At 37.3% G+C, this 14,597-nt stretch overlaps 1 protein-coding gene across 2 annotated transcripts in view; it reads right to left on the bottom strand.

The window, feature by feature from the left end:
* FSIP1 (fibrous sheath interacting protein 1) overlaps positions 1-14,597 on the bottom strand; it is a 263,273-nt gene that overhangs the window by 208,143 nt on the left and 40,533 nt on the right. For both annotated transcript variants that reach the window (XM_027870093.1, XM_027870092.1), the window contains 4 exons: positions 10,504-10,602; positions 8,762-8,883; positions 6,584-6,694; positions 3,176-3,340 (listed from right to left, as the gene is read on the bottom strand). In XM_027870093.1, coding sequence (XP_027725894.1) covers positions 3,176-3,340; positions 6,584-6,694; positions 8,762-8,883; positions 10,504-10,602 — 497 coding nt within the window. The remainder of the gene's footprint in view (positions 1-3,175; positions 3,341-6,583; positions 6,695-8,761; positions 8,884-10,503; positions 10,603-14,597) is intronic.

Below are 14,597 nucleotides of genomic sequence, written 5' to 3'. Positions count from 1 at the left end.
AACTACATAGTTTAATTATAACTACATAGTTAATATAGCTTCATTGAATTAATTATAACTACATTGAATTCATTATAACTACATAGTTAATATAGCTTCATTGAAACAGTCCAAAGTTAGGAGAGCAGTTTCCTCCCAGTGAGGGGTGGGAGGAATAAGCCATAAAGTCTAAATGGATAAATACACAAAAATATGCCATACCCTCTAGAATAACAAAATCAGCACGGCCACCCACAAGAGGAGCAGAGTTAGGTGACAGAGGTTGCCAAGTCTCTGAAAAACAGAGCATTTAACATCTCCCCCAGTACCCTCTGGCGTTGTATGGAATGCATAATTGCCAGGGTAAGCATAGAACTGCCAATACTTAATCCTTATTATTGAATAGGATCAGATAAATGGCCAGCAACAACCCTTGATAAATCAATAACTAACGACCTATGTGCCAGCTTGCCCATCTCTATATATCTTTGCAAACAACATATATGCACAATGAAGGCTTCAATAAAGGTTTAACTAGAGATCATACGATCATAGAGTTAAAACTGAAAGAAGCTATTTAGTTCATCACTCTTATTTCACAGATAAGAAAACTGAGGCCCAGAGAGGTTTTGTAACTTTCCCAAGGTCAAATAGCCAGAAAGTGGCAGAGGCACAATTTGAACCCAGGTCTTCTGACTACTAATCTAGTACACATCTAACATGACATGCTGCCACAAGGCTTTTGCAAGCTATATTCTGCATAACACTGTATCTTTATAGTTACACAACTGACTAAAAGGAGTAGTGAATATAACATCCCACCATGATTATTTCTGCTGATTATCTGAAAAAAAAAAAAAGGATTTGATTCCATGGAGCAAAATACTGCCTTAAAGACCCTCCTCCAACTGGAGCGAAACATTGCTTTAAAGGCCCTCCTCCAATAAGGTCGGACGACCTGGGTTCAAATCTCAGCTCTGCTATTTGCTGCCTATAAGATTTGGGCAAGTCAATAGTCACAAAACATTCCTCACCCCCTCCCCAATAAAACTGGAGCACACTCTCCCACAAATCTATGAAGCACCTGAGAGAAGAGAAAGTACAAACGCAGAGTACAAAGGTAAAGGGGCATACATGTACGGAACACATGTAACAAAGGAAACTCTACCTTTGGTACCACAAGGCCCAGCGGGTGTCCTTTGTCTCCTCATTGAGTTCAAGCTACACTTCTCCCTGGGCAGAGTATCTACACTTAGTTCCTGAGTCTACTCTTCCTCACAGCTCAGCTGTTGCCTACCACAGCTAGTTGTCTCTTGCAGCCAGGCGACTCTTACTAATGCTGCCAGGGTGTCACTATTTAAAGCTTCTTTTTGCCTTCAGTGCTGCTCCTGTCTCTATCTGTCTCCATGGCAGATAGGTTTCTGCTTCCTGATGAATGCATCTCAACTATGTCTTAAAATCACTCAAGCTGACAAACTCAAATTCCACTGTGGTGGCAGCCTAGTCAGTTAAGGGCCCCTTTTCAATCCAATCAGAGTCTCTTCACATTTCATAAAGGGATAACAAAGTATTAACATTTTTTTAAATTTCATTAACGTATTACTATAGTCTTCATAACCTCACACCCGGATTATTGAAATAGCCTGAAGGTGAATCTACCTGCCTCAAGTCTCTCCTCACTCCATTCCTCAGTCCATCCTCCATCCAGCCACTAAAGTGATTTTCCTCAAGCACAGGTCCTATCATGTCACACACACCTCCCCCTATTCAATAACTCTAGTGTCTCCCTGTTGATTCCAGGATCACATACAAAATGCTCTATTAGGCAATCGAAGCCCTTTACTACCATCCTACCTTTCCAGTCTTATTACACCTTACTCCTCATGCGTACTCTTTGACCCAGTAACAATGGTGTTGTGGCTGTCCTACAAACAAAGCCATATTTTAGCTCCAGATGTTTTCCTCTGGCTATCCCCCCTGCCTGGAATGCTCTCCCTCATCCCCTCTAACTACTAACCTCCCTGGTTTCCTTTAGTCTTAACCAAAATCCCACCTTCTGCAGGAAAGAATGCCTTCCCTCTGTTAATTATCTCCTATTTATCCTGCATATGTGGATGGTTTAAACACCAGTTGGTACCACACAATATTAAACATTCTGGAAGAATACCTCTGGCATGTTAAATGGATCTTCCATGGAGGGCCTACAGAAGGACAAGGACAGAAATCATAGAGGGTAAGAAGGCATGGATACTGTTGACAGAGAGACAATGGACTAGAGGTAGATAATAAGACAGACTTGAACAAGATATATATAGATTTATTTGACCTGACTCTACTTAGTTGTTAAAAAAAAGAGAGCTTGGCTTAAATATCCCTTTTGTCAGCTACATATTTTTATTTTGTTTTCTTCTGTTTTTTGTCTGCTTGACTCTAATGAAAACCATATGTAGAGAGAAGGAATCTGTCCCACTAATTTTGGAAAGACTCAGAGAAATCACATGTATCTAATACCAAACAATGCATGATTTGGGAAAACTATAATCGCCATGTTTCAAGATTTTCTCTACAGAAGAGACCTCTCCCCATCCCCTGCTAAAGTACTAAAGACAAGGGTGGAAATGAATTTTGCATTTTTCTTAGCAATTCCCCAACAATCCTTAAGTTTTTTTTGTTTCTGTCATTTCACTACCTTTCCACCAGGAATGAATAAGAAAGACTATTTAATGAATCCAATGAAAAGAGGAAATGCAAAGAGAACAAAGTGTAAATTTCACAATGTTGTTCACAACTAAGTTAAAATACCTGGAAGAACAAAGTTGAGTAGACACTGTGTGGCTGACACTGCTAACACCAGGGTCACAGTGAAAGGGCTTTCAGGAATCTAAATGAACCTTCTTTCCAGTCCCCTTAGCAATCAAGAGAAAGCTAAAGCCAGCCATGCTTCTCAAACATACACAGTTTCAGACGATCCTTCTACGAATCATGTAGAGGTGAGAGGAAAGAAGAAATGGGGACAAGGGGGAAATGAAAGAAAGGAAAAGAGACATTCAAAGCAGATGCTGTTCCTGCTGCTGCAGTCATATCAAAAAGTAGTTAAACAGAAACCATTCTCAAGGAAGAGTTTAGCCAATTACTATAAACCAGTTTTAGCATTAAGACAACTAAAAATATCCATATAGTCTTGGATTGACCATACCTGACCAGTTTGATTGTCCACTCCTGAAAAATCATTGGATAACCCCAAGGAAGTTAAAAAGAATCGTTCTTGCAGTTTGGAATCTATTTGAGCTAGTTGCTCACGCTCTGTATGTGCTGCAGACATATATCCTTTTTCTGGTATGAGCCAGGCATTCTCACCATCCTAAAAGGGAAGCAAGGGCAAAGTTGCTAGGATATTCATGCAAAGCTATAATTTCCTGAAGTTTACCCAAGGAAGCTTAGATTGGCTAAGAGTTACCTAATACCCTAAACCTCTAATGAAAAAGAAGTTGACCTGTAAAATGGGATATTACAATGAACAACCAAGTATCTAACTGAAGAACAGCGAATGCACCATATATTTTCACTAAATATGAAAAAAGAAATTAAAAGAATCTTATCAATTTCTACTTCCACAAATCCCTCATATCTGTCCCCTTCTCTCTACTCCTGCTGCCAACACTGTAGTTAAAGTCCTCTCCTTTTGTTGGAAAAAAACTATCATAGTAGCCTTGTAATCAATAATCCTGCTTCCAATCTGTACCCTCTCCAAAGTAATCTTCCTAATGCAATACCATGATCAATTTACTCCTCTACTCAGAATGGTCACTGGTTCCCCTTTGCCTACAAATAAGTATAAACTCCTGTCTCTGGCATCCAAAGCCTTCCACAATCTGGTTGAAATCTGGACAGCCTCTCTTTTACAAACTGAGGAAGCCATAATAATCTTTTATCGAGAGCAACAGTATGAAAAACTATTTTACTCCCACAAATGTTTTTAAATTTGGCCAAATTTATCAGTAAGTAAATCATTCCCAAGGAATAAGTTAGGTACTTTAAAAGCTTAACTAATGAGAGGAACCAGACCTCTGATTTCATTTGGTACAAGAAATTCTCAATAAGGAAACTGCCAGAGCAGGTTGGCACCTTCTCTGCAACTGAAAGTCTTAGAAAGTTGTTAAGAGCACCGAGAGGCTAACGATCCACTTTGAAGTAAATTCTGCCTTGCCCTGAATCATAACCAATAAGTCTCAAAGGCAGGACTTAAACCCGGGGTTACTTGGCTCCAAAGCCAGCTATGTATTCCTCAGGCCACACTGCCTCCTAAAGATTAATTAGCTATTGTAAATTCAACCAAATCTAATAAATATTTATTAAACACCTGTGCAAAGCCATGATGCTACACACAGAGATACAAAGGTGAAAAATGACCCAGACTCTAACCTCAAGGTCCTTGCAATCTACTTGGGGGTATATGACCGAAGTCCAATTAGGGTATGATAGAGTGGAAGGAAAGATTCAACGCTCTACGAAAGATTGAGGAGGGTGGGGAGAGGTCACTTTTACCTTCAGAGGTAAAAAGTTGGGTCAGGGAAGAGGAAGGAATAAAGAAAGACTTCATCTGAGCTTGGCCTTAAAAGAAGAGAAGATTTCAAGAAGCAGAGATAAGAAAGAAGGGAAAGTTTGGGGAATAGTTGGCACAAATGCAAAGAAGGAAGAATAAGCATTTATTAAGCACCTACTATGTATGAGGCACTAAGCACTTTATAAATATTACCTCATTCGATCCTCATGACAACCCTACATTGTAGGTGCTATTATTATGCCTATTTTGCAGTTGAGGAAACTGAGGCAGAGGTTAAGTGACTTTCCCAAAGTCACACAGCTAGTGAAGCAGGACAAGATCAGGGGAGAGTCTGTCATTTGTCTAGAACATAGAATAAATGAAGATACATAATATAAACTATGTAGGCATGATTTATTACTTCAATCCAATATTTAATTCAAAGTTCAATATAGTCTCAGATGCTAACTCACTAGAAAGTTCTGATTGATTAACAATATCTGAATTTTAACTCATATTCTGTTGGAATAAGGCAATTGAGTAGCAATAGGCCTCAAGAACATTCTATGGTTAAGTTTACTTAATAATGTGAAAAAAGTTAAAGATACATACATATGAAAAGTTGTGCAGGATTCATTTATAGTAACATATAATTCTAAAAAGTTATATAATAATTTGAAAATAAGTAGAATCTTCCTAACTAGAAGTGATGTGAGCTAAAACAAGAAACAATGGGAGGAAATGTGTACAGTCAAGAGTGCTGGATATGGTGTCAAAGGACCTGGGTTCAAATCTTGGCTCTCCTACCCATTGCATATCTACTTACATGAAGGGCAAATCACTTCAGGTCTATGGGCTTCGATTTTCCTATCTGTAAAATGAAGGGACTGATTTCCATGGACTTTGAGGTTCCTTCCAGGGATAAACCTATGATCTTATGATTCTAGGAAATATATGCAATTAATGACCAAAAGGTAATTTTCCAAGTCTGAACTGAATTCTCTTTTTTGGCCTAAACTGGCTTATTCAATGGCTTACAGAGATTCATATTTTAATAACCAATATCTTATAATTATACTCCAACATTTCAATGATCAGTGACTCATTCCTCTGATGAAAACTACAGCCTTAGGAGAGAGTCTTCATGAGTTGTTTTAGCTGAAAAAATGCATCCTGTGGTGGCCACCATTTTGAGAGTAGATTCTCTGATCCTTTTAGCTAGACTGAGTCTTCAGAGACAAATAGACAGTTCATCATTGTACATGTACTCAAAAAAGCTTTTCCAGTTTTGTGAGATGCAACTGAGCTTATACTCTAATTACATGCCTTTTGGGGTTCAGTTTCACTTTGATGCCATGAAACATCAGAGTAAGGTTTTGATCATAGATAGTCATCATAGAACCACTTTTTAACTAGAGAAAATGGAAAATTAAGGATTGCTTCTGAAACAAAATTCTGTAGAGTTTACAAAAAATAACTCTGGCCACTTCCAATAATAACAACAAGATAAGAGCTAATATTTCCACAGAGCTTTAAGGTTCTGAAAAGTGCTTTGCAAATATCCTTGATCCTCACAGCAACCCTAAGAGATAGGTACTATTATTATCCCCATTTTACAGTTCAGCAAACTAAGCCAGATGAAGGTGAGACCAGATTTGAACTCTGGTCTTCCTGGCTCCATATCCAGCACTCTATCTTATCCACTACACCACCTACCTGCCTCATAAAATGAGAAAAATCACAGTAAGCCTCATCAATACTTCAAGAGGCTGTGACTTCATCAGCACACTGAGCACAACCAATCCATAATTCTGAAAAGTCTTGGAGATTCCCAAGGCTCAGAGAGGTGAAGCAACTTCCTGGTAGTCAGATGAGTAGGAGGAGTCAGAAACAGCCTCTGAACCCAGGTTCCCCGAATCCATGTCCAGCACTCTATCCACTACACCAAGCTGTCTCAAACCTCGGACAGTCAATATAAATTGGTGGCAAAATGGCATCAGTTTTTAAATGTACAGCTGAATGAGCAAATCTACAAGACACAAAGTATCAGTATCGACATACCTCAGTACTTGGAAGTGTATCTTGTCCATTGTCTATATCCTTTAATAATTCAATCAATCTTCTTTTTTCTTTATCCATCATAAAGACTACATTTTTTGAGTCCTGAGCCAGCTGCAAAATTTATGAACAGAATATTTATAGCGCCAGAAAACAAAAGTTGATTATCAAGTTCTCCCACCTCTATCTTTCAAAGTCCCATTATTATGGTCAAACTTGTGTGCAATAGTATTTTATATTCAGTAGTTGGGATATACTTTGTACAGAGTTAATGACATTGGCCCATTTCACAGTTGCAGTCATTACAAGCAGTCCCTTCTTACTGACAGCTTCAGAAAATAAAATAGAATTTTAAAATAGAAACACTGAATGAGAAAATCTGCTTCCTATATGTTGTTGCTAGACATCTGAAGGTAAAGGGAGATCTTTCCATTGTAGCCCATCATTACAAAATGGAAATTTTTTCCCCCAGACCCACCAGCCGCCAATATCATTAAACTGGGTATATTCTGAGACTGTTTACAAAGAATTCAGGCAAGGAAAAGAAGAGAGGAAACTGGTCAAGAGGATGAGAATTGGATTGGTCCTCAAGGACATTATAGAGTTGAGAAATTGTGCTCCTCTGCTCCTTCCTACAAAAACTGACCACCACTGTGCAGACCCCAGGCAGGGCCAGGGCCATGGCCATGCTGGCAGATTGTAATATACTGGAGGATCATTCATAAGACCCTTTCCCCATCTTTCATTCTTGCCTCTTAGTTGGTAGGGACAGGAGTCCAGCAACCAAAAAGCATCTCTGAGATATCTTTGGCCTCTGCACAGGGAGAAAAGAAGTCAAACGAGGAACACACCCTGTTACTACAGGCTTTTGCAAACTATATTCTGCACAACACCCTTCTGGAACCCTTTTCCCCTGTGCTTTCTGCCCATTCCCCCAAAACTGTTAATCGCATTGCCATATAAAAGAAATTAGCAACCACAAACCTTTGCTTTATGTTTAATGTTATTTGCTGTTATAGGAGTTGGGGAAAGGATGAGTCCAGAAACACAACCTGTTTCTCTCCACCCCCAACCCCCAGTGGGAGTCCTACATCAGTGTCCAAGTAAAGATTTCTTCCCTCAGACATCACATGCCTGGGGTCAGCCTGCTAGAGTTTTCCTTACCCTGTCCGAGGTGAGAAGCAGGAGAAATAATGAGTGGGGAGGGCAATTAATAACAAGAAATGAGTAATATTCTCCTAGATAAGCTATATCAGCAAGTTGAAGCCTAAAACCAAGAGGGAGGGGAAAGGGGCTCACTCCCATAAGCACCATAGGTTCTGCTTGGAATCTTTCACTCCCAGGCCTCTCTCCTATAACTGCCTTTTCTTGCAGCAGTATTTAATTTATCTTATACCCTTATTAATTATCACCATTAAATTGTGAGCTCCTTGAGGACACAGACTGTCTTTTGCCTCCTTTTGTATGCGCAGTGCATAGCACAATGCCCAGCACATAGTGTTTGATAAATGCTTATTGATGGATTGGTTATGGATACTGATTTATAGTTGAAAGTGCTTTCATATACTCTCATATTTATCCTCATAATAACCCTGTGATGTATATAATGCAATTATTTTCATTTCAGAAATAAGGCGACTGCAGATCATAGAAGTTAAATGTTTCGTAGTGTCTGGCAGACAGTAGTTACTTAATAAATGTTTACTAACTGATTGATTAAGTGGCTTGTTCAAATCTGGCAGATTATCAGATCTATGACTCCAATCTGGGTTGCCTGCTTCCAATACACTATGGAGCTTCTAATCACTACCTATTGGGCACATAACGCAGTATGTGACCAAGCTTTCAGATTTTAAGAATGTCACAGGATTTTCAGATTTTAGAGCTAGATGGGGTATTGAAGATACCAGACCAACATATTTTACATGTGTTCAATTAACTTTATTTTGATAGAAAAAAAAGGAAAGCCATGATATGGCTCAAATGATGAATCAGATTTTCAATCCTACCTGATGAAATAAATTTCAGTACTTTACTACTACAAAATATTACACATGTACTTGCTAACAAATTATAAAACATTATCAGAGACAGTCATTTAACAGCAGTCTGTAAACCGCTCAATTTTTAAAAACTAATTTCATTCCAAATCTGAGACTTTTACAAATTCTAAATTCATACCTCTATATTTCTCTTAATGAAATCCTGATTTTTTTTACCCTTGAGTTCACCATAGTTTTCTCTCTGTGGCTTCTTTTCTGGTTTAATCAATGATTTATTACTTTCATTTTGATATGCAGACCCTGATATGAAAGAAGCAGAGGTTTTCTAATTAATGTCATTTAAAAATTCCATGTCAAACATTTACTATCATAAACAGAAAAATCTTAAGAGATTCCAGTATTACATGAACATTCAACTTTTTAAAAGTGAGACATCTGACTATAACCCTCAAAGAAATTCTTAGTAAAACGCTTTTGTTTTTTCTATACTCAAGCTGAAATCTCTAATGAAGAGAGGAGTTCTCTATTGTGGGGATAGTATAACTGTTAGACATAATTATTGCCTAAGATAAGTTTAAGTGTTGGCCCCTACGTCGTGAGTAGAATTTTTGCTTAAGATGAGTTACAACTATAGGCATCAAAGGTGATAGACCTTTTCCAGGAACCAGTAGATATAAAATAGAAAAATTTAATTTAGGAGTGAGCTACTGGACAAAGGTGAGGTAAGACTGATCATAGGGCAGTTAAGTACCACTGTTTAACAACCATCACCATCACACACACACATACACACATGAGACTAGTGTTTTGCTTTATGAATTCTTCATTAAAAACACAACGCATACGTAAAAGCTAACAACTCAGACTTCAGTCTTATCACTATGTCTGGTGTTTCCTGCTTAATTTTACTAGAAACAGCTAAAGACACACTTTCTAGATTTTATACCCAGTTTCACAGGAATACACTTGGTAAAATGCTGCGACAACTCTAAGTTGTCCTCTCAATTCTTCAGTTTTTGTTTCCCTATTTATCAAGGAACTTGAGTAAATCTTCCTCCTCAGTCTCTAATCAGTAAAGTTATTGCACCAGAGGAATCCCACTTGGGTGTCCTAGGGATATCCTTTATGCCAAACTTCCTATATCACACTTCCTGTCTTCAACTGGCCATCCTAATTGCCAAATAAATCCTTCAGTCAATCTGACCTCCAAACTTCCTCATAAAGGTCATAGGAGTCCCCCTAGAAGGGCAAAGGAGTCTACCCTGCTCAGGTCATATAAAAGTACATTAAATTGCAAAAACTTCATCTTTAATACTAACATCTAGAGAAAAAATTGGTTAAAAACTACTTTCATCTTAGAAGACATCCTGTGCTAGAAACTTCAGGCCTTCTCACTAGAATGAATTAAGCTGAAATATCACCAATATATTTATAGCTAATTCTCAAAGTCAAAAATGAGTGTGTGATCGTTTGAGGAAAATGTTTGAATCAGCAACCAATACTCTCTGGGGAAGGATGAAATATTTATATTTTATTTCTTTGTGAACACTTTTTAAGAAGATTATTTATGGATTTGGAATTACTAGACTCTGAGCAAACTAAAGTTTTGTTGATGCCTCACCATCTGGAATCTGTTTTATTTTTACTCTTACTCCCTTTGGTAGCATGATCCATTTGCTTTTGAGAGAGGAGGAGGAATGACCATAAAAGATGGAAAATACATGGCTTTTATTTGCTGATTTAAGTTATATATTTTTAATGAAATATAGCATTTTTTCATTCCATTGAAACTATCACATGATATAAATGAATGCAATTTTAAAAGACTTCAAATAAAACTCAATTATATAAGTCTATATTTTCAGTCAATTATGGCTAAAATATGCTATCAATGGGCATGACCCCATAAATCAAACAAACCTTGCCTGGCTTGCTCCATACAGTTTTCATATTCTTCTGGAGGAATTTGCGTGTGAAACACAGGAAGGAAGGGTTCCTCTTGTTCCAGGTGAACAGACTCTATTAATTAAAAGTCAGTCATTCAATATAGGTAACATAGAGAAAATTATCTATATCCACAGAGTAGTCATAAAAATATCAGGGTCTATCTTCTCATTGGAACACCCCAATTCCCTCCTTACACATAAGTTTCTTAAGTTCATGTCAGCTCAACTGGAAATAGAGAAGATTAACAATCTGACTTTGTGCACATGGGTTCATGAGAACAAAAATCATAGAAAGGAAAAGAAGGCAACTTAAAGTGCCCAGGCCAGCAAGCCCTGTCACCAGAAACCTAAGTTCTTAAAAGATGCCCAAGGGTATCCTGCAATATTACATTTATTCACCAAAGCAAAATGTGTAAAAAATACATTCCCCATGACAGGAGGAATATACAACATTTATTGGGCATAGTATCCTTTTTTTTTTTTATTTTAGCTCCCCAAGAATGAGCAACCATGTTAGTTTTCAGAAAATATGCTTAATTATAAAGACAAAGAAATTATTTTGACTGAAATTTAAGAGGGATCCTAAATAGTTGATCATTAATTTTTTGACTGTTATTAATTATACATTCATAGAATGTTAACTTGGGCAGCTAGGTGGCATAGTGGATGGAGTGCAGGTCCTAGAGTCAGGAATACTCATCTCCCCGAATTCAAATGTGACCTCAGACACTTACTAGTTGTGTGACCCTGGGCAAGTCACTTAACCCTGTTTGCCTCTATTCCCTCATCTATAAATGAGTTGGAGAAGGAAATAGCAAATCACCTCAGTATTTTTGACAAGAAAACCCCAAATTGGGTCACAAAGAGTTGAAATGACTGAACATATAAGAAATTCTGAGCAGGATGATTTCACAAAAACCTGGTAAGACTTACATGAACTCATGCAAAGTGAAGAGAGCAGAACCAGGAGAACATTATACATGGTAACAGCAATATTGTAAGGATGATCAACTGTGAAGACTTAGCTACTCTGATTGAGATAATGATCTGAGAGAAATTATTATTTCTTTCTGATATTAATAATTATCATATTATTGAATTAGAACTAAGGTTTTCCCCTTTCTGTTTCCTCATGCAGAAATCAGCCCCTTGTAGGTTATTCAGCCAGCATCCAAAGGACATTGCTGATAATGAGACTGTATTAACTTTCTCCTCAATCTTGTTCAGACCCCACCCAGGTGGGGCAGCTCAAGTGTTTAACTCAGGCTTCCTTGAGGGTAGATCTTTTTACTAGATTGGTCAGGCTGGGGGAAGTCTGGGTAGAGATTAATAAGAATGGCATAATCAAAGTCACATTCCCCAGCCCCTCATTAGAATAATTCCACCTCTCATTATAATATTCATTTTCTCATTAATTGTTAACCAACCAGAATCGATTGCTGTCTGTTGGGAACACCCACTCTTCCAAGGGCATATAAGTGTCAATAGGACACCATGATCTGTCTTTGGTTCACGACAGACAGCCAAATGACCATTCTTTTATTAATTATTTACTAGCTATGATTAATAAAATGATTAATTACCTAGAAATTTTGTCTCTCAAACTTTTTATATATCACAAATCCAAGACAATTCCAAAGGACCTATGATGAACAAAAGGTATCCCATCTCTGGAGAGAGTACTAATGAACTCTAAATGCATATTGAAGCATACTTTTTTTTAAACTTTATTTTTATTGTTTTCTTTTGCAACATAGCTAATATGGAAATATTTTGCTATGACCTCACATGTATAACTGAAATTAAAGTGCTTTCCTTCTCAAGGAGGAAGAAGGAGTGGGAGGAAGGGAAAGAATTTAGAACTCAAAATTTTTAAAAATGATTGTTAAAAATCACTTTACATGTAATTGGGAAATATTTAACAAAATAATTTTTTTTTAATTTTTAAAGAATGTCAGAGAGGCTGTGGGAAAAAAGGCACATTATTGCAGTTACTGCAACTGTGGATTGGTATAATCATTTCAGAAAGTAATTTGGAACTATGCCCATAAATTTACTAAACTATGCATGTTCTTTGACCCAGTGATACCTCAGCTAGGCCTATACCCTCGTGAGACCAAAAAATGGGGAAAAAGACCCATATATACAAAAATATTTACAGCAGCTCTTTTTTGTGTTGACAAAGAATTGGAAACTAAGGTGCCTATCAAATGGAGAATGGCTAAACACATTTTATAGTATGTGAATGTAATGGAATTTCCTAGATTTCTTCAAGGATTACCTTATATCACCTCCTCTATGAGGCCTTTCCTGATCCCTAACAGCTCCTAGCTGCTTATACCTCCCTCCATTAAGAAATTACCTTATATTTACATTTTGTATTTCCTTATATGCATACATAGATTTCCCAAGATTGAATGTAAGCTGTTTGACAGGAGGAACCATTTTGAGCTTATCTTTATATTCCTGGTGCCTAGTATATAGTATGCACTTAACAAACACTAGCTGATTGGTTATATGAGGCCTTCCCAGATCCTCTAGTTGCCATGCCCCCCCAAGAAAAAAATCATTTTGTTTCTAATTTGTATTTGCTCATACCCTTATGTTGTTAGGCCACAATAAAATGTAAACTCCTTAAGGGTAAAAGTCTGTTGCTATCTTTATATTCACAATCCCTGGCACAAAATAGGTTCAGTATTAAATAAATGCTTCTTGAATGAATGATCTACAGAAGCAGAAAAAGTTCCCACACTGATGAAATCACGAACTATTGAAATACTGACAATTATAGGTATTTAAATATGTATACAAGAACAAAAGTTAAGAAAAACAAACATGCAAAATGAAACAAGTAACAAAGAAGGTAAATGATTGTGTCTATAAACTTTTATTACTTTACAGTTGTTAACTCCAATTCCAAAAATGAATATTATTGACCTTAACATAGCAGCTCCCATGTTCATGACCCTTTTTGTCATTTTTACTGAGCACCTAACAAGAATTTGTTGCTTGTATTGTTAACTTTAACTATATAACGAATCACTGTGAACACTTTTCTTTTGGTCTAGCTTTCTCTGAACTGCATAATTTTATAGAAGTCTTCCACTATTTCTCTGAATTCTTCACAAGAGGGTACTCTGGAGTAGCTGTCAAGCTGCCTACACCTCTCCCTTGTTCTCAGTGAAGCAAGCTGTCACTCTCCCAATTGGTTTTTTCCGTTTCTTATATATCTAGAGGTAGGGGTTAGTATTTCCACCAATCAATTCAGTGTGGTACTACCCTCCCCATTATAGGATCATAAATTTGGAGTTAAAAGGAACCTCAAAAGTCATCTAATCCAACATTTTACAAATGAGGAAAACAGTCCCAAAATGATCATGTAACTTGCCCATGTTTGCCCAAGGTAGTTAGGAGGTAGAGCTGTGATTTAAATCCAAATCCACTGACTCTCAATCTTTCTACTGAACACCCCCTCTCTCCCTTTGATCTCATACCTGCTATACTAGTTTTAGAGTCATTTAGAAAGACATACTTGTATTTGTTGTCCAACTCATTTCAGTCATGAGCAACTCTCCATGACCCCATTTTGAGTATTCTTGGCAAAGGTACTAAAGTGGTTTGCCATTTCCTTCTCCACTTCATTTTACAGAAGAGGAAACTGAGGCAAACAAGGTTAAGTGACCTGTCCAGGGTCACACAGCTTAGTGTCTGAGGCCAGATTTGAACTCAGGACTGAGCCACCTAGCTATCCACATACCTGTATACAGGTTTTAATAAGAATAAGCAAAATAAATCATAGTAAGTTGGTATCAATATGCCCAGCTCATGTTTACTAAGCCATGACCCTTTCAGGTCCTGTATCAACCCTCCAGCCATAAATGGTCCCAAGGACTGGAAACAAAATTCCCCATAATTCTGAATAGCTTTTCATTCACAATAAAAACTTTGCTGTAGATCAGTATTCATTGATTTCATACAAGAATTAAAAGTATTACTTGGTCTCTCCTGAAAACTACGTGGTCAGGAATAGTATCCAATATCATTCCCAGGTAACTACAGCTCTACTTC

This window comes from Vombatus ursinus, unplaced genomic scaffold (genome assembly GCF_900497805.2).
Source record: "Vombatus ursinus unplaced genomic scaffold, bare-nosed wombat genome assembly UNPS02014794.1, whole genome shotgun sequence".
NCBI lineage: Eukaryota > Metazoa > Chordata > Mammalia > Diprotodontia > Vombatidae > Vombatus > Vombatus ursinus.
Note: the sequence above shows the minus strand (reverse complement) of the source record. Positions and strands in the feature narration are given on the sequence as shown.